At 42.8% G+C, this 21022-nt stretch overlaps 1 protein-coding gene across 2 annotated transcripts in view; it reads left to right on the forward strand.

Moving 5' to 3' along the window:
* The window catches only part of CREB5 (cAMP responsive element binding protein 5), a 495825-nt gene that overhangs the window by 65885 nt on the left and 408918 nt on the right, over positions 1 to 21022 (forward strand). For both annotated transcript variants that reach the window (XM_074195556.1, XM_074195557.1), the window contains exons 2-3: positions 11457 to 11528; positions 14811 to 14904. In XM_074195556.1, coding sequence (XP_074051657.1) covers positions 11475 to 11528; positions 14811 to 14904 — 148 coding nt within the window. In that variant the 5' untranslated portion in view covers positions 11457 to 11474. The remainder of the gene's footprint in view (positions 1 to 11456; positions 11529 to 14810; positions 14905 to 21022) is intronic.

Below are 21022 nucleotides of genomic sequence, written 5' to 3' on the forward strand. Positions count from 1 at the left end.
TGAAAATATTGACCAGGCCCTCAGAGCCGTTGTCATCCCCAATCAGTTGGTCTGGGGATAGATATGTGGAAACCATGGTGCCTGTATCAGAGAACAGAGGTTCCATCTGAATAACCCTGGGAGGAGGACAAGAAGAAGAAAAAAAGAGAGAAAGAAGAGGAGAAAGGGAGTGGAGGAGGCGGAAGGACAAAAATCTCCTTCTGTTGGGAAGGAAGATGTGAAGTTGATGCTAACTCGACATGACTTTGTCCTTGCTACATTCCTAAAGACTAACTTTTTGATGGTCCAAATAATTACTTAATGGTATAGGAAATAGATGGGCAAGAGCTGTGATAGGTGACTCATTGGATTTGTAGCATTCTGGGTTTGGGGGTATCCCAAAGTTGGTGATGGTCTCTTTAGGACTGTTCATTTCTTCCAAGTTTGATTGGGTTATTAAAAAATGTTAATAATGAGTGAAATCCAGAATGGTCAACCAATAGTCACTGGCCCTATTCATGCCAGCTCTGGGGTAAACATCCCCTGGGTGACCCAGAGAGATGCCCCCCCCACCAAGTTCTCATTCTTTCTCTCCCTCCCTCTCTCCCTCTCTCCCTCTCTCCCTCCCTCTCTCCCTCTCTCCCTCCCTCTCTCCCTCCCTCCCTCCCTCTCTCCCTCTCTCCCTCTCTCCCTCTCTCCCTCTCTCTCTCCCTCTCTCCCTCTCTCCCTCTCTCCCTCTCTCCCTCTCTCCCTCCCTCCCTCCCTCCCTCCCTCCCTCTCTCCCTCTCTCCCTCTCTCCCTCTCTCCCTCTCTCCCTCTCTCTCCCTCCCTCCCTCCCTCCCTCTCTCCCTCTCTCCCTCTCTCCCTCTCTCCCTCTCTCCCTCTCTCCCTCTCTCCCTCTCTCCCTCCCTCCCTCCCTCTCTCCCTCCCCTCCCTCTCTCCCTCCCTCCCTCCCTCCCTCTCTCCCTCTCTCCCTCTCTCCCTCTCTCCCTCTCTCCCTCTCTCCCTCTCTCCCTCCCTCCCTCTCTCCCTCTCTCCCTCTCTCCCTCTCTCCCTCCCTCTCTCCCTCTCTCCCTCTCTCCCTCTCTCCTTCTCTCCTTTCCCTGGGCTGGCTGATCTTGAGTTTGGAAATCTCTCAGTCCTCCAATGTTTGGAGCTGGAGGGCTGAAATGTCACTTTTAAAGCAGGGTTAAAAAGGTCACACAGCTGCAAATAATAATAGCCCAATGAAAATCAGATTCCGACTGCAGCCCACTTCAAGAATAACATTGAGACAGGAAACAAGCTAACTTGATGTTTTTACCAGCGAAGAAGTAAGACTCTGGCAGATAAAATGTGAAAGAGAGGAGGAGGGGAGGGGAAAGGAACTCATTTTCTTGGTGTGAAATACAGGCGAAGCAGGTTGGCCTTTATTTTTGTCTATGTGAAATTTGCCTGGCTCTGGGAGTCCCTTTCCCCTTCTTGGAAGTCTTCAAGTGGAGGCTGGAAGACCACTGGGAGGTTAATGTTTTATATGGGAATTGGACTAGTTGCCCATTGAAGACTCTTCTGACTTTGAATTTCTGTGATTCTGAGAACAAACTTAAAGCAAAGCATCAGGTCTCTCTAATATCATGATTAATAGCCATGAGTTACATTTTCAAATTTACTGCTCAGGAACATCCTAAAAACTCATTTCTAATGGATTAATGATCAAAACTTAGTTCTTTGGTCCTGTAAAGTAAGGCTTGAGTCTTATAACAATTCAGCAAAGTGATGGCTACTTTCACCCCCATTTTACAGATGAAGTGGTGCTTAGATAAAGTGATTTCCCTAGCAAGGTAGTATCCAAAGTGGGATTCAAATCCAGGGCACCATCCACTATGGCCACTTTGATGGCACTCTTATCTTCCTTTTGTGATGACCATCTGAATTATTCTCCAGATCTGGTCCAATCCTAAGGATAAATGATCCAACCTATTTCTTTCCCCTGTGTTCTAAGTCTGCATGTTGGAATGGTTGTTGGTCACTTCTCTGGCTGGCTCTCTTTGTAAAGTGATCTGCAGGAATTCAGTCAGAAATGGGGGTGGGAGGAAGGGGAGAGAGAGAGACAGAGACAGAGACAGAAAGACACAGAGATACAGGCAGAGAGAGACAGAGATACAGGCAGAGACACAAAGAGATGCAGACGACCTAAAAGTTTGTCTCTTGTTGAGTTTGGAAATTTCTGGTTTGGCCATAAGCATTCTCAAATGTGGAATGCATGGCCCCAGCTGACCTGATGTGATTCTGTCTCTGAAATTTTCTGATCATTTATTTCATTGAGGGGGAAAATACAGAAGACTTGCCCATCCCTCCCCAACCCCCCACTCACACACCCCAAACTGGAAGTAATTTCAATCTCTATCTATAATGATGTCTGACAAAAGGAAGGAGGAAGCTGAGGTGAGCACTGTGCCAAGGACTGATGAGTTCATGTGTATCCCTGCTGTCCTGGTCATTTTGCACACAAGTCATTCCTACATCTTAAAGAAACTTCATGGCTCTCTCAACTCTTCTAAGCCTCAATTTTCTAATTTACAAAATGGGGACAATCAGATATTCCTAGAATCACTTACCCACAGGGTTTGTTGTAAAACTCAAGTGAGATCATTTCTGTAAACCATTCTGCAAATTTGATAGCATTGTAGAAAGACCAGGTGTTGTTATTTTTGGCATTATGATTAAAATTCATGACTTCTAGGAGAAAATTTAAGATCCTCTGATAGAATGATGTTAACAACTGGCATCTATATAATGCTTTAAGTTTTGCAAAGGACTGTGAATATGTTATCTCATTTAATCCTCACAACAATCCTAGAAGGGAAGGGCTATTATTATCCCTATTTTACAGACAAGGAAACAGAGGCAGACAGAGATTATTAGGTCAAGTGACCCTGCCCAAAGTCACACAGCTAGGAAGCATCTGAAACCAGATTTGAAGTCAGGGCTTCCTGACTCCCAAATCCAGAACTTTCTGCCACCTAATGGAAACTCCTTAAGGTCAGGAACCATTTCATCTTGTCCATCAAGTAACATTTAAGCACCTACTGTGTAGTAAGTGCTATTTTAGGCCCTGGAGTTATGCAGATAGGAAAGGAAGTAGTCCCTGCCCTCATGGAAATTATTTATCCCCAGAGTCGAAAACTTAGGAGGTGCTTACCAAGCAATTGGTAGATGGTTGAGTTTACTGGCAATAAATGCCCTTCATCAGCTGACTCCAGTCTTGCTAGGTTCATTTCTCCTTACTTCCCTTTAAATGAACTTTTTTTCTTGCCAGACTGGCTTAGCTGTCCATGGCAGCCATCTCCCACCTCTGCATCTTTGAACTGACTGTATACTCCTTGGCAGGCATTTGCTGCCTTCTCACCTTTGCCTCTTAGAGGCTCTAGGGTTTTTCAAGGTTCAGCTCTAATGCCACTTCCTAAGGGAAGATCCTCCCTCACTGTTAAATCAGTCTTTCTTCCCTCTTGCCTCTCTCTGCATACATGTATATAGATACCCATATAAACATAAAAATGTATGCATGCATGCACACATATCCACTTCTCTCTACATATATAGTTCAGATAAATTTCTGTCTATAATACACATCCGCTAGCACACACACACACATGCACATGTATTTCATATAGATTCTACAATATATAAACACAATATACATTCACATACATAGATAGCTTTCTCTCCATATCTCTCTATAATATATACATGTACCTCTCTTTCTTTTCCTTCCCTCCTCCTTCTTTTTCTCTGTCTCTCTCTTTCCCTCCTTTATTCTTCTTTCCCTCTCTTCCTCTCTTTTTCTTCCCTCCCTCCTTCTCCTCCACTTTTCCTCTCTTTCTCTGTCTCTGTCTCTTCTTCCCTCCTTTATTATTCTTTTCTTCTCTGTCTTCTTCTCTCTCTGAGTCTCTCCCCTCCCTCCTCCTCCCCCTTTTCCTCTCTTGCTCTGTCTCCCTCCCTTGTTCTTCCCTCTTTCTCCTCACCTGTTTGCCTCTGATAGAATCTGATTCCTTGAGTCCAGACACTCTCTCACCTTGCTTTGTATCTCCACTGGTTAGCCCAGTACCTGATGCAGAAAAAGAGTTGAATCAATGCTTATAGGATGGAAGCATAGAGCTGCTTCTTTCCAACCTGTTCTCTCCTATTAGATAGTGAACTCCCCGAGGGCAAGAACTGTCTTTTCCCTTTCTTTGTATCTGACACAGAGTAGGTATTTAATAAAGGTTTATTGACTGACTGTCTTGTACTATGAAAGGCTCAGCTCTTCAGCCGGGTCCCTGGTTATATCCCTTACCAGTACAGCTCTCTCGGGAGGGCAACAAATGCTGACAGATATTGTTAACGTTGTTATTAAAATTCAAGTCATCATCCTGTCTGTCCCCTCCCCTCTTCTCCCCTTCCCTTTCAGACCCATGTTAAGAACATTGAATCCTGTGCTGACATTAACCGTGTAGTTTGAAATACTCATTGATATTTAGTATTTCAGGTTAACACTTGAAGGTGCCTTGAGTTGAGGTCCTGATGAGAAGGGAAGCCCAGATTTTTGTCCAAACCAACCTTTGGATTGGCTGCTCACTTCAGAGATGGAAGGGATTTGTTGAAATCATTCCCTTAGAGTGAAAGTTGGGTGCTAACTCTGTGTCAGTTAATAACTCCTTGTGTTTCCCAGGTAACAATGCTCCATGGTCTAACCTGAGTGTTCCCATGACTTTTATAACATATTTCATATGGACTCTACATCTCCAAAAAAGAAACCCGAATTTTGTGCACCATCCATCTTATGGTGTGGTCACCCCTTGGATCAACAAATCAATAAGCATTGATTAAGTGCTCACTCTTGATCACATGCTATGCTAGAAGCTGAGGATATGGAGAAAGGCAAAACTGGACAGGCTGCCATCTCTTTGCATTTATTGCCCCACTGTGACCACAGAAAGTGATGTGTTGCCAGGGGGTATAGGTAGGAAGGGACAAGTAAAGTGAGGAAGCCTCTGACTTGCCAGAAGACAGTGAATATGTATTTATGAAGTATCTACTATGTGCAGCACTGTGCTAAGTACTGATACAAAGGAAGGCAAAACCCTGTCCTTGTCCTCAAGAAACTTCTAAGGAGAGAGACAATGTGCCCATAAATCTGCTAGAAATCCCCAAAGGGAGGGAATCTTAAAGAGAAGACTCTAGCAATGTGAGGACCAGAAAAGACCATGGGGAGAAGATAACATTTGAACTGAATCTTGAAGGAGGCCCAAGATTTTAAGAAATGGAAGTAAAGAGGGAGAGTCAACCTGTGCAAAAGTGTGTCCATCAAGGATGGAGCATTATGAGGGTGACCGACAAATTGGGGTGGTTGGACCATGGCCAAATCAGTTTGACAAAATGCATGCACCATTGTGAACTATTTCATGCTCTAAACCAGAGATTGTTAACCTGGTGTGTGTGTATTTTTTGTAAAAAAGCTATCTACTTGAATAGAACTAACTTCCTTTGTAATCTTATGTATTGAAAAACATGATTCTGTGAAAGATCCCATGAGTTGGCTTCATCAGACTGCCAAAAGGTTCCATGATGCAAAATGGTCTGAAATCACTTGTTTTAAGCAAAAAAAGTTGTGGGGTTAAGCACCTTGGTAGAATGAATCAATTAATCAACATCATATCAAAAAGGCATCTAGGTGGTACCATAGAGTGCAGAGGCTGGGTCTGGAGTGAAGAAGGCTCCTCTTCCCGAGTTCAAATGTGAATTCAGATACTTCCTAATTGTGTGACCCTGGGTATGTCACTGAAATCCATTTGCCTCAGTGTCCCCATCTGTAAAATGAGCTGGAGAAGGAAATGGCAAACCAGTTCAGTATCTCTGCCAAGAAAAAACCCCAATGGAGTCACAAAGAGTCAGACAGGGCTGAAATGACCCAACACCAACAAAATTACACCAGCCACTGCCAGTGATTGGGAATACAAATTCAAGGAAAGAAAAAGTCTTTGTCGTGGGAGAGTCAATGCAAAGTAGTTAAATTCAGTTTGGGGAGGGTCATAGACTTTGGAGGAGGGGACGGGAATATGGATCAGGAAAGCTCCAGTTTGAATGAAGGTGGTACTTGATGAAGGTTATCTTTTTTTTTTGGCAAGGCAGTGGGCCTGTGACATGTCCAAGGTCACACAGCTAGGTAATTATTACGTGTCTGAGGCTGGATTTGAACTCAGGTCCTCCCGACTCCAGAGTTGGGCTCTATTCACTGTGCCATCTAGCTGCCCCGATGAAGGTGATCTTGAAGGAAGAGAAGGATTCTCCAAGCAGAGATGAGAAAGCATTCTCAGCCTTGTGGACTCACAGAAATGGAAGGAAAATATAAAAGGGGGGGGCTCACAGGGAAGGCCCAGTGGACTGGGCTGAGGAGTGAGGCTTAATGGGGCTACAATGATGATGTTTAATAAAACTACAATTGGCTGGGATAGCAAGAGGGAGAAGGGGATTCTCACTACTACCTGTTTAAGGGGACCAAAGCTGTGGCTGTGGGTTCTAGTTGTAAATCAAGCCTGTCATCTCCTTGTCAACTATGGGAAGCCTGGGATGGCTTTGTAGATTATTCTATGTTTTATTGCCTGAGTTTTGAGTTTTCTGAAACCCTCGGGGACTCACAGGGTAGTTTCAGTTAAGTGAGTACTGAATTTTGACAAGCCAGTCAATCAATCAACAAGCATTTGTTGGGCATCTCCTGACTGTGTAGCAAAGTAACTGTACCCCAGGGAGTCCGAGGAAACGATGGTCCTTGTCGTTCGGGCGGAGAGACAACACAACTTGCAAATGGTCACATAGGAAAGAGCTCTGGACGGGATGACATTGGGTTAATACCAGATGGAAGGCACAAGGACAACTGGGAAAGATTTGTCCTCGAAGGTGGGATTTTAGCTGAGACATGAAGCCCAAAGGTGGAGATGAGAAGGGAGAGAATTCTAGGCATGGGGAACAGCCAGGGAAAGTGTCCAGAGTCAGGAGACGGAGCAAGGAGGCCAAAGTCACTGGACCATGGAGTAAGGGCTGAGCCTGGAGCAAGAATGATGAAATGGCAGTTAGACTAAAAACCACAATTATTACATGTTTGATTCTCTGTGATGATGGGGGTGGTCTTGTTTAAATACAGAAACACCGACCATCAGCTAAATCTCAGTTTAGTTAGTCAGGTTTGTACTTGTACTAGTCCATCTGAAGATATGGACCATGGCTCAGGAGATTTGTGTTTGGGACAAAAATTCCTGACTTATCTCTATTAAAGTGGGCTACTACCAGTTACAATTTGAGAGAGACACAGATTGTCTGTTTCAATCCTTGTGTCATCAAATATTCTTTCTGTACTATCCCCAGCAAGTGAGTGTCCCTAGGATGGGGGGGGAGGGAATGTAGTAAGGCAAGAGTTTGGCAGAAACTCCATCAAATGGGTGACTGGGACATGAGGGAGGGTTTCTTTAGTTAGAATATTTTCTATCCTATACTTACACATTATTTGGTTTTCCACTCAAAACTTTAACCATCCACGCAAGAGTAACCAAGTGGATGAAGAGTGCTTATTATCTAGACTATGGCATGCAGTTGAATGGGTTTGCAGACCAATGTTTGCTACCATAAAAGATATAGAGATTCATACTGGGTATTATAGTGAAAAGGGAGAGGGAGAGAGAGACTGAAATTGAGATTCTGGGTTCTTAAATTTTGCTTTGGATGCCTGTACTTGCATGATTTTGGGCAAATCACTTCACCTCTCTAAGTCCTCAGTTTTCTCGAATGTAAAACGAGAGGGTTGGATTAAATGGTCTCTGAGGTCTCTTCTATCTTTATATCTTTGATCCTAAGTTTCTCTTTTTTTTAAAAATTTTATTTATTTAAGGCAATGGGGTTAAGTGACTTGCCCAAGGTCACACAGCTAGGCAATTATTAAGTGTCTGAGGCCAGATTGATCCTAAGTCTCTTAACCTTCCAGGGCTTCAGTTTCTTATCTGTAAAGTAAGGAAGTTGGTTTATTTTTTTTTTGTTTGTTTTTTTCTTTTTGCAAGACAATGGGGTTAAGTGACTTCCCCAAAGTTACTCAGCTAGGTAATTATTAAGTGTCTGAGACCGAATTTGAACTCAGGTCATCCACTGTACCACCTAGCTGCCCTTTTTTTTTTTTTGGTTCATTTTATTATTTTTATTTAGAAAGGTGGACTAAATGCTTCCATCTCTAAATCTCATTTTAGGAAGTAGGGAGTACTTTTCTGATTATTGTCCCTGGGAAGTAGGGAACACAAGTATTAGCTATATGTTACAGTTGAGGAAATTGAAAATCAGGATACTGTGATGATTCTCCTGAGAACTGGTGAGTGAGTAGGGCAGAATTTGAACCCTGAATTTCCTGATTCCTTGTGACATCATGCTGCCTTTCAAAGTGCGGTGTGTTTATTTCTAATCTCCTTAGGACATAGATAATACTGTTCATTTTCCCCTCTAAGAATAATAGCACAATGTCCTATTTCCATACTTCATTGAGGCAAGGAAGATTCTCAAATGTAAAGTACTGACTCTGAAAAGACTCTAGCTCTGGGCCCCTTCGTGTCTGTGTGTCTCAGGCCCTTAGTCCAACCTGGCTCAGTTTGACTGAACCCTTCACCAGGATGACTTGAGGCAAAATAGACATTTCTGCTACTTGCTTTTTTGGAGATTTTTTTGTTGTTCTATGGAGCATTAGAAGACCTCTGAGATTTATCATCTATATAACCTCAGTTTCTTCACTTGCAAAATGAGAGAGATGGATTAGAGACTCTGTTGAGGGCTCTCCTAACTCTAAGTTTCTGATCTGTGGAGGAGGGAATCTCCAGGCACCCACCAAATCTCATCTCCTTGAAGTCTTGAGTATTTGGAACAAAGGGAACATAGGAAAATCCAACTTCTTTGGTGTCTGGACTTGAAAATGTCTGTTGTGAAACCCTGGGAAATGGATGACTTTTCATCCCTATTTGAGTAATGGTGAGAGGTAGGTCTGCACGAAGAGGTCCAAATCACTTGGCTTATTTATGTTTCCAAAAAAAATGAAGGCAAGAGTATATTTCCCTATCATACATTTACAAAACCCGGGAGCATTTCAGGAAAAGCTTGTACATGTCGGCACATTGATTCATTACTGTTTCCCTAAAAAGTCACATAGTTCTATTAAACTGAACCATGGCTGCTTACTGAGAGAGGCCAGGCAGCCCCTTCACACTGCACTGATGCTGATTGCTGCATCCCCCAGTGGTTGCCTGGCTATGGAGGAGGAGTGCTATTAGTTAAATTAGGATTTGAAAAATGACATGTAGTGTTAGATGTGTTTTTTTTTTCCAATTCTCCTAGGGAAGGTACCTTGTTTCAAGTCATCCATCTAAGCCATTTATCTGTCCAGACATATTGAATCTTTTTTCTAACCTTGATTCACAATTGGCTATAAAATGAAGCATAGTTAGGGTTTCTGTGGATCTCCTGATAAGGTTCTTCTTTCCTCTGGTTATTCCAAATGTTTTTTTTTGTTGTTTAAAATCAGAATAAATACCAGGAGTTCCAATATTATGGATGAGTTGTGTTTCCAAGGCTTATCTCAATATCAGAAGGCATTTTCCCCTAGACTTTTCCAATGTATCACCAATGTCAACACTCACTCCAGTGATGCAGATTGCAGCTCATCTGTGTCAGCCTACCATATATGACTCCTGTTCATGTTTTCCCATAAATTCACCATGAAGGCATTGGGTAGAGGGTACATCTTTCTCTTTCTCCTATCATTGGAAGGAGAAACAGGATGGGAACACCCTTAGTTTGAATGTAAGATGACCTAATTCAAATTCTTCTTCTGATACTTACTGTCTTTTATGACCTTGGGTAACTTATCTACATTTCCAGGTCAGTTTTCCATCTGAAAATGAGGAGAAAGGGGCAAACCAGATGACCTCTTATAGCTCAAAATTCATTTGAGCATAGCACATAGAACACAGGCTATCCACTGGTTATTCCTTGCACTTGCCATAGGAATAACTCTTCTTTTCACTTTGATATAAGCTTGATGGAATTGTTTCTCTCCCGGTTTCTTTTGTAATTCTTTATTTGTAATATGTTGCCACTTGGTCATATACTTTTCTCCTACTTTCTGAATTATACATCTAATAGTTGCAGTTTGGGGGAGTGATGATATTCTGGGGTTTTTTTTTGGGGGGGAAGGCAATGGGGTTAAGTGACTTGCCCAAGATCACACAGCTAGGTAATTAATAAGTGTCTGAGGTGGTATTTGAACTCAGGTCTTCCTGATTCTGGGGCTGATGCTTTATTCACTGTGCCACCTAGCTGCCCCAAGTGATGATATTCCAAAACTCAAAGCTTTAACTATCCACACAAGAACAGCCAAGTGGATGAAGAGTGCTTATTATCTAGGCTATGGCATACAATTGAATGGGTAGCCTATAAAGGTCTTCTATCAGCATATCTGTCCTAATGGTTGTCTTATCTATGGATTTTGTTATAAGGACTAATAGTCAGTGATCCTACTAATACCTGGGCCTGTGTCCATTTTTTTATTGGCATGTGGTGGCAACCCACCTCATACATGTTACCATATTAATACTACCCCAGTCCACAGTCTGAAATCCTCAGGCAGCTTCCATTTAAGGTTTTCTGAAAGGTCTCAAGAAGGTGGAAAGTGGCTCAGTAGGAAAAACCTTTAGATTTGGAGTCAAGATCCTGGGTTCAAACCCCAGTCTCTGCTCCTTACTGTTTCCAAGACCTTGGACACTTGGCCTCTGGAAGATGAAAGGGTGACCTCTAAAGTCTGCACCTGGGTTTTTGAGTCTTCTGCTTTTGCTCTTTACTGCGACATGAACTTGGGCAAGTTTATAATCTTTTCCAGGCCTCAGTTTCCTCATCTGTAATAATGAAGGAATTCAGAAAACCGTGGTCTCAACCATGGTCTCTGCCTCTTCCTCTTCAAGTAACCTTGTTCCTAATTACCTGAAGCTTCCATTCGCTCATTGGTAAAAATGAAAGCGCCCCCCCCCCCCCCCATTCAGAGTCTTGGCTCCTTCTGAAAGGTGCATCTTTCTCAGAATGCTTTCAAGTGTTCTGGTCTGATAGAGGAATAATCCCAAAGATAAGAAGAGGAGTTGTCTGTTGGATTTTAGCTGGGGCAGCCCAGTGACTTTCTTCCACCCTGCTCCCCCTTCAAAGTAAATAAAAAACACTGAGATCTCAGCCTGTGGGGAGCCTAATGAATATGAGCCAGTCAGAATCTTGGATCCTTGTTCATTTGTCCTTGTCTATTTGGGGAATTTGATATCCTGAGAGCCATTGGGAAAAGGGCTCCCCGAGCGGCGGCGGGCTGTGCGTGTTTCTGAGGCTGCAGCCAGGGATATTAATGAATTTTTGTGTTCTTTTTTTTTTGTCTCTATCCCCTTCCCCTTAATCTGTAGATTTATGAGGAATCCAAGATGAACTTGGAGCAGGAAAGGCCGTTTGTCTGCAGCGCCCCGGGCTGCTCACAGGTGAGTGGGTCCCACTGGCGGGCCTCCGGTGGGTGCCTGGCAAGCGGCTTTGGCTCCAGCTCCCAAGACCACTCTTGGTGTCTGATCCATTACTGCTACATCCTGTTTGGTCTCTCCAGGGAGAGGCTGCGATTGTTATTATCATCATGGTCCCCCTTCCCACCCTCCCCACCCCCCTGGTGTGCACCTCCAGCCACAGCCACTGAAATCCAATAGGGCTGACCCCCTCCTCCCTCCCTCCCCCACCCCCAGGAAGCCAGCCAAATTCATGACTGGCCCCTCCAGATGTCCAGGCTTGTCATTTGAGAAATGGGGAGAAAGAGGAAGTCTGTTTTTCCATGGAACGGTTTGGACTTGGCGTTGTTGTATTATCGATGAAAACATGACCCAGCATGGAGACTATGGGAGAGTTTGACATCTTTCCAGACTGAGAACTGTCCCCTGATTGCCCGAGGTCCCTTTAATCTTTAGAAGAAAGGGGCCTTGAGACCTTTCCTTGGTATGGAAACTTCTGGTATGGCATCTCCCTCCATCCATGCAGCTCAGCATTGACTTAGGAAGGTTAATGAACTTGCCCAGGGTCACACAGCCAATATGGGTCAGAGGTTGCACTTGAACCCTACCCTTTTACTCCAAAGATAATTGCATATCTACTATGGCACCTTGTCTCTCATCTCTACTTGAAGGACAGCAATGAGCTCACTGAGGTAGATTGTAAATCTTCTCCATAGAACAAAGCCGGAGGTCTTCTGTTCTCTATCGCCTCTAGAGATACTTCTTTAATCACATCCTAGCACCAGAGGATGACCTTGAAATCTTTCCCATATTCCTATTGTTAGGAGCACATGTGGGAAACTGAGGTCGACGACCACTTGTGGTTCATGGGAGTTCCCATGCTTCATGCTTCTTAGTTCAGGAGAGGTGTGTTCATCTGTCAGATCTTGAGCCTGGGATTCTCTGAAATCATTTCCTTTCCTTTTCCTAAGATGACCCTTAAGTGAGAGGCAGGCTTCCTATCTGGAATGTTTCTCCGGAGGCTTTGCAGGGTCTCTGGGCAGCAGTAGCTGCAGAGGATTTGGGAAGGTTCCTTTGGGGATCTTTGCATTCCTCCACCTTGTATTTTGGAGGGACTTCTAGGGGCCTTTGGAAGGAAAGATGCTATGGAAATGTAAGACATGGTTTCTTGGACCCTGTCGAGTTACGAACTGCTCCAAGAAGAGCTCGAATTCTCTCCTTGGGCATGCATGGCTGTGAACAAATACTAATTTCTGACCTATGGATCGGGAATATTGGAGGAAATGATCAGTGACGCTAAAATGGCTTTTGAAATGAATTGTGACAGAAAGAGCCCTTATCTCGGTTAGGAATCCCAGGATCTGAGTTCCAGTATCTTCTCCATCCTTTCCTAGTTGTGTGCCCTTGGGCAAGTTTTTAGATCTCTCTAGACCTCCTTTTGAAATAAAATAGACAGGGAGGACAAAAGGAGATCAGAAATAGCAGGGAGCTCACAATTGGTGATCCCAAATCCTAGTGAATGGCTTGGTCCGCTTAGAGGGTCAGTGACCGTACAAGGACCTTCATACTTGGCTCAAGCGATACCTCTAAGAAAAGCCATTGTTGATTCTCCTAGTTGTCGCTGGTCCCCAAAACAGCTTTGAATCTATTTTTGTAGATAGTATATATTAATATAGAATATAGCATAGTCTACGTTGTATACATAGATATTCTACAATATATAATAGAGCATTTCCTACAATATATTATAGATAGCATATTCTACAATATAGAATATAGCATAGTCTATATAATGTAGCATATTCTACAATATAGAATATAGCATAGTCTATATAATGTAGCATATTCTACAATATAGAATATAGCATAGTCTATATAATGTAGCATATTCTACAATATAGAATATAGCATAGTCTATATAATGTAGCATATTCTACACTATATATGTATATATATCTTTATTTACATATATGTTTATTTATTTACATCGATTTATCTGTGTACTTGTTTCCTCCTAGCAGAATGTAAACTCTTGAGGACTGATACTATTTCAGTGTCCAGTGGCCATCACTAAGGTCATTTAAATGTTTATTGCTTATTGATATTGGGAATAACAGGGGCAGGTAGATAGAAAAACTTCAAAAAAGGAATATTATTTCGCTTTTAGGGGATATTCTCTCCACTTGGAAGACTGGTGTGTTCCTTTGCATAAGGAAAGAAGAAGGGATTGGGGTTTGCCCTAAGGCTAGACTTCAAAACTAAAGTTTTGACAATTGTTCCTCTGGTACATTTACTATTTTAAAATAAATCCCTCAATAAATTGTCATAAATGGGCAAAGTGCTCCTATCAGAGCATTAGGGTCTTTGAAGTCATGAAAGGTTGAAGTCAGCAAGATTGCTTCATCTTAGTTCAAAACTGGCCTCAGACATCTACTAGCTGTGTGACCTTGAGCAAGTCACTTCACCTTGTTGGTCTCAGTTTCTTCATTTGTATAATGGAGAAGGAAATGGCAAACCACTTCAGTGTCTTTGTCAAGCAAATGAGGGCAGCGACTGTTTCATTTTATCCCCAACCTCCAACATGCTTTTGTGATACCTGTCTTCCCATCTTTTCTTCGCCAGTAGAATCTCAATTCCTTGAAGGCAAAGATTGTTTCATTTTTTTTTTGTATCCCATTGTGATTCCAACATCCAGTGCACATAGTAGCTGTTTTAATTACTGCTGAGTTGAATGGAGTTAGATTCCCTAGGCTATCCCAGTTGATTTAAACAACACTTCCTTCATTAAAAAAATGTTATTGATATATGTTGCTTTCACATCACTGTTATTTCCCAACATCCCTCCCTCATTCTGCCCAGAGTGTGGTAAAGTTCATCTGAAAAAGCCTAGAATCCCAAGTTGGAGCCTCCAGAGGCAGGAGGACCAAACCCTAGGACTCTTGGTGTTCCTGCAGGTGATGCTGCCTGCCACTGGGCTCTCTCCCCAGACAATAAGGGACCTACATTTTTGACTCATTTGTTGGGAGGGGGGCAGGCAGAAGAGCTTGGCAGTGTGTCTCATTCCATAATAAAAACTGGAAGCCCAGCTCATCCTTTTTTTACTGCTCCAAAGTCATTGTTGGCTCCCCCGGCATGTTTGAATGACTTAGATGATCATTTTCCCACTCTCCCCCCCCTCCAGCTGGTGCCACATGAGGATTGTGAAACTCTCTGAATGGATCTCCTTTTCTTTCTTTCTTTTTTTTTTTCTTTGTATTTGTCTGACAGCGCTTCCCGACCGAGGATCATCTGATGATTCATAGACACAAGCATGAAATGACTTTGAAGTTTCCCTCAATAAAAACAGACAGTTTGTTATCAGGTAAGGAGCCTCCAGCAGGAGAGGAGGGGCTCTGGCTTTCTGGGGTGGAGGGGGAGAGAACACTTGGACAAACAGCCTGGACAAACCGGGCCAAGCAAATACCATACCCCCACAATCGAGATCGCCCTAGTCGGACGGCACAAAAGCCAGCAGCTGACTTTGGATTCCCACCTTTCTGGGAATGTGGCATGTTGACAATAATAGCCCAGATTTATATAACCGTTTGCCTCTGATACTGAGAGGTGAAGTAACTCAACCCAGGGTCACACAGCCAGCATGGGTTGAGATGCAACTTGCTTTGCTTCTTTCTGACTTTGAGACCCGCTCACTATCCACTCGGGTCTTTGAGGAGGCAACTCACTGAGGCTAGAGGTTATGAGGATACATTGGTAATGAGAGTTACCTCATTGGGAGTTCTCCATAGCATTAAAGTCATAGGCTGGGTGTTTTCCCTTTATACCCACAATCTCAATGGATCTTCATAACAACCTGTTAAGAAGGTGATTATTTCCATTTTATAGATGGGAAAAGTGAGGCTAAGAAAGTTTAAATGAGTTGCCCGGGGTTCTACATCTAGTAAATGTCTAAGGTGGGTGTCAAAGCTGACCCTTTTTATTCATAGCACTATCAGCACACTATATTTTTAAAACTCCTTAATATAATCAGAGTGACAGGTGGAGCAATGGCCTGGAGTCAGAAAGACCTAAGTTCAAATCTGGCATTGGACATGTATTAGCTGTGTGACCCTAGACAAGTCACTTTACCCTGTTTGCCTCAGTTCCCTCTTCTGTAGAATGAGTTGGAGAAGGAATTGGAAAATGATTCCAATGTCTTTGCCAAGAAAATCTTAAATGGGATCACACAAGGTTGGGCAGAATTAAGTGACTCTCCTCTTCTAACACACATGCACACACAGACACATTCCAGAGAACAGCGTACCAGAGAATAAGGTCAGAGCACTTACTGTACAGTTGGTAACATAGCCTATGCTATGAGAGATACTAAGAAATAGCTTCTCTTAATAGTCTAAGTACAAAGATATAGTCACAGGAAAAGGTACCCGTGACTTCTATATAATATGCTATGTGTGAAGTGAACTCAGCAGAAAGACAAGAGAAATAAGCAGAGCTCATGGTTCCCTTGAGTAGTGTAGTGAAACATATGAACCTCTTCTCAGAAGGGAACCAGTTGTATTGAAATAGATTTGTCTTTGTTAGCTTTCTTTCTTTTTTCTTTTTTTTAAATTTTATTTATTTAAAGCAATGGGGTTAAGTGACTTTCCCAAGGTCACACAGCTAGGCAACTATTAAGTGTCTGAGGTTGGATTTGAACTCATGTCCTCCTGACTCCAGATCCAGTGCACTACCCACTGTACCACCTAGCTGCCCCTGTTATCTTTCTTTAATCTATCTTTATTCTACCTGCCATTTTCCTGTCTCTCCACCCACCCACCCACCCACCTGTTTACCTACCTAGCCATCTTTTTACTTTCTTACTAGCCAAAACGACATCAGTGTGTTAGAAATGAGTTACAGGGCGTCTGCCTGGTGACTGTTCAGACTAATATAAGCTCAGAAATAGTCCGTGTGAACACCTTGGGTAGATTCTCTAAAAGCAAAAATAAAAAGTGCCTCCCAGTGGAGTGGCCTGTCAAGGGAAGGGAAGAGCTCCCTGTCACTTGTAATGTCCGACAACAGCTGGGTGACCACTTGGTGGTGATGTTGTCTGGGGATTCCTGTTCACAAACAGGTTGGATTAGCTGGTCTCAGAGTTCTTTTCCAATTCTGTGGGACTGGGACTTTTCAAACTCGATAGCATTTGTATGAGCAGAAAGAAAGGACCAAAAGTAGGGTTGAGATAGACACAGAACTTGGGCTAGAAAGTCTTTTAATCCAGCACCCTCATTTTGGAGGTGAGACCCAGGGAGGAAAAATTGACTTGCCCAAGGTCACATAGATAGAAAAGGACAGAGATGGAATCTGAACTCAGGTCCATTAAGTCCATGGTTCACTTTCCACTGTACCCCATAGTCTTCAGTTGAACTGAAGGAGAGGTAGCTGAGGAGGGCAAGTTTGGCAAGGTAGCCTGGAACTTAATCATGTGTCTTGAATGCCAGCCTGGGTTCTGGTGTATAGACAGTAGATTGATAAGTCACTTATCCAGGGTCACTCAGCTAGAATCTGAGACAGAATTTGAACTCAGGTCCTTGTCACTCCAGCTCCTGCTATCATCTGTCCTCCAGACAATTAGTAACTCCTAAAGTCACTTCAAGGTTATTATTACTTTTTACCTACAGGGCAGTAGATGAATAAATCACAGAATCTGAGAGTTGAAGGTACCTCAGTGACCATTTAGTCCAAGACAATTGGATTCCTGTAAAGAAGAAAAGCATGATGGGTGTGAACAGGCCTCCATAGATGACAATAAGGAGTGCTTTCTAGCTCGCAGTCTTGCACTTGCTTAATAAATATTTGTTGACTTGCTGTTTGCAAGAGGAGGATATTATCCAAGAAATGAATGATGGGGAAAAAAGTGCTTCATCTTGCTGCCTTTCTGTAGGGATAACGCTATCATATTATTATCATAGGATAAGGTGAAGCAGGTTTTTTTTTTTACTGGAGGTATCAGAGCTTGATTTTGGTGGGGAGGGCTGTTTTTGATAATATTTTGATGACTGCTTTTCAATAGAATTGGTTTCCTTTGCCATCCCATGTACTTGATTTTTCTCATTCAAGAACATTGCTCTGAGAAAGTGCTATAGGTTAGCTATAGAGTGGCTGCCCACAGTGACCATGGATTTTAAATTGATACCATAGTGATGCTCTGAGAACTGACTTTCCAAAAGGAAGGATTAAATGATAAAAGTAAAATGAAATGGAAAGAGTTTGGACCTGTGATATAATTGATATAGGGATTGCTCAAGTAAAGAAAGTCCCTCTGCCAACCAGAGAGCTGCCTAGAGAGAGGAGAGGTGACAATATGTGAGGGACTTGAACCCAGGTGTTCCTGACTTTGTGGCCAGTTCTTGGGCAAGTTCCCCATTCTTTAGAATTCAAATACAAATATTTATTTACATAAATTTACATTCCCATTTTGCATATATTTTGCCTAAACTAAGAGTGTAGGAACTATTCCAATGGCCATGCACATTAGGGGAGTAATCACTTGAGTCCCACAATAGCCCCATGATGTAAGTGTGATCAGTATTTTTTTTTTAGGTTTTTTCAAGGCAAATGGGGTTAAGTGGCTCACCCAAGGCCACACAGCTAGGTAATTATTGTCTGAGACCAGATCTGAACTCAGGTCCTCCTGACTCCAAGGCTGGTGCTTTATCCACTACGACACCTAGCCCTGCCCCAAGTGTGATCAGTATTATTCTCTCTACTTTAGAGTTGTCTCATGATTATGGGAAGGGTTTATGAATGAGTTGACACATGACAAGGATCAGAGGCAGGATTTGAACCCAGCTCTCATTGACTCTAAGGCCAGCTTACTGGCTGCCATTCACTAGATCCTAGGCTGCTCCTGGGAAGGTTCTTCCTTAGCAAGTGGCTCCAATTGTAAGCAGAGAGGATTGTCATCCTGGGTGCAGTGTAACAGGAGCAGCTGAGAACTCGGCAGGGTGGGCTTCCGTTCTCCTCTGTTTATCTCCAATAGTTATAGTTGCAGTCATCACTTTTTCACAGCTCTTCACCTCCTCTTAGCAAATCTTCAAAAGCTTGGGCCTGACTGGAGTTGCTGCTAATAGAATATACTGAGAGGAGATCTATGCAGAAGGGGGACTCCCACCTGGATTTTCCCTTCAAAGCTGGGAGAGGGAGGTGGGATAATGAAGAAAAAAGTAGAGGGTGGAGAATCGGGGTAAACAAGATGCTTGTCTCATGTGGTGGGTCAGTATTTTAAAAATATTAATATTACCATATATCCATTTATTGACACTTCCCAGGAAATGATGCTCTGGGAAATGTTAATACTGAACCTACTGGCCATGTTACAGTATCTATCTACTCCCCCCCCCCAAATTTAATAGGTTATTATCAGGAGACACTTGGAGCAGCTTCCTATTCTCCAGGCAGATAGGTGAATAATAGGAGGAGGAGTAATAGTTGTAGTGATTTCAGTCATTTTTCAGTTGCATCTGATTCCGTGATTCTATTTGGAGTTTTCTTGGCAGAGATACTAGTGGTTTGCCATTTCTTTTTCCAGTTCATTTTGTAGATGAAGAAACCAAGGCAAACAGGGTGAAATGACTTGTCCAGGATCACACAGCTGACTCTAGGATCAATGCTCTATCCACTGTGCCACCTAGCTCCCCAAACAATCACATATAAATAATTGTAGGCAGCATATATTGGACATAAGCAACAGAGGGAAGTTGTTGGTGTTGGAGAATTGTTTTTTTAAATTTTTATTTATTTAAGGCAATGGGGTTAAGTGACTTGCTCAAGGTCACACAGTTAAATAATTATTAAGTGTCTGAGGCTGGATTTGAATTCAGGTCCTCCTGACTCCAGGGCCAATGCTCTATCCACTATACCACTTAGCTGCCCACTAGACTTTTTTCTTGAAACTCCCTGAATGTAGGTTCATCTGTGAAGAATGAATGAGTGGACTGCAACAATACTCTTTCTTGCTCCCAGGTCCACTCTTCTGAAAATTCATATTAAAATAATCCCTGTCATCATTTTCCTTTAGCAGAGGCTGAGATGAAACAGAAATTGCCTCTTTTCAGAGCATTTTCAAGGTATCCTATGAGAGGTAGTCTGCATTAAGAACTCTTGATTGGTAGGAAGGAGACTCAACTCTTTCACTACCAACAGCCAGTGTGGTATCATCGACAGAATGATGAAGATGACCTTTAGAAGAACCTGGATTCAAATCCTATCTCAGACAATTGCAAATTCATTTCTATGATTTTGAGCAAGTCATAGAAACCTTCTGGATTTGAGTTCCTCATTTGGAAAATGGAAAAATTTGACTTGATGGCCCATAAAGTCCCTCATAACTCTGATTTTGGAGACTCAACCTCTCTGAACCTCAGTGTCCTCATCAGTAAAATGAAAGGGGTCGAAGTATACAACAATCTTGATGTGTTGTTTCAGTTCTAAAATCTGATAGAATCAAGAGCTAAGTTGGGACTGCCTGCCTCTTTTCTGTGTTCCCTCCATAAGTCCAATCTTATTGTCCCTTGTTTTTATTTCCCTCATGGTAACCCCAGATCACACAATTTTTTGGTGTACCTCCTTCCTCTTCTCTGGCTGTCTGTTTTCACTTGAGGGTTTTTAAGAAAGCTGCTAGAGTAGAGTGAGACCTCAGAGGGCTGACTGGAGCTGCTGCTAAATGAATATACTGAGAGGAGATTTATGAAGAAGAGGGAGGGACTCCCACTCTGATTTTCTCTTCAAAATTGGGAGAGGCAGGTGGGAAAATGAGGAAAAAAAATAGAGGGTGACACCTTGTCCAACCCCTTCCTTTTACCAAAGTGGAAACTGAGACCCAGATCCTAAATCCAAAGGTAGAATGATCTCAGAGACCAGTTTACAGTTAAGGAACAAGAGGTACAGGGGGCTTAGTCATTAACCAAGTATCACTGAGAAGATTTTGAAGGGACTTTCTCTTACTCTAGAGCCAGTACTTTTTTACTGTATCCCTTTTGCCAAATGACTTGTCCAAGGTCACACATCTCATCAGCAGGAGAGCTGGACCTTGAACCCAGATCTCTTTTCTCTCAAACTCAGTGCTCCCAGATCCATCAGGCCCAGGTATGTCAGAAGGCAGGTTGACCTTTGGTGATCAAATTTCTTTCCTGTCCCTGCTCTGAACCCTCCTGGGTGAAAAATAGCCTCTTGCTGCCTCACTAGCCAGCAGGTGACCTGGGTATTTTTAGTTCTTGCTAAGATTTCCATCTGTCCAATTCTGACCTGGATTGGCTTGATTTGAGGTGGCTGCTCAACCAGAGAGACTCAGTCCTCCAAGAACACAGCCGCAGCAATGGCTCTGGGTCCCGGGATTCTTCAGCCCTAATCAATTTGTGGAGGTCTTTGGCCCTGATAAAGTCAGTCTAGGCTGATGGTGCTTGTTGCTCAGTCCATCTGAGTTCAGAATGAGATTCAGGCAA

This window comes from Macrotis lagotis, chromosome 7, assembly GCF_037893015.1.
Source record: "Macrotis lagotis isolate mMagLag1 chromosome 7, bilby.v1.9.chrom.fasta, whole genome shotgun sequence".
NCBI lineage: Eukaryota > Metazoa > Chordata > Mammalia > Peramelemorphia > Peramelidae > Macrotis > Macrotis lagotis.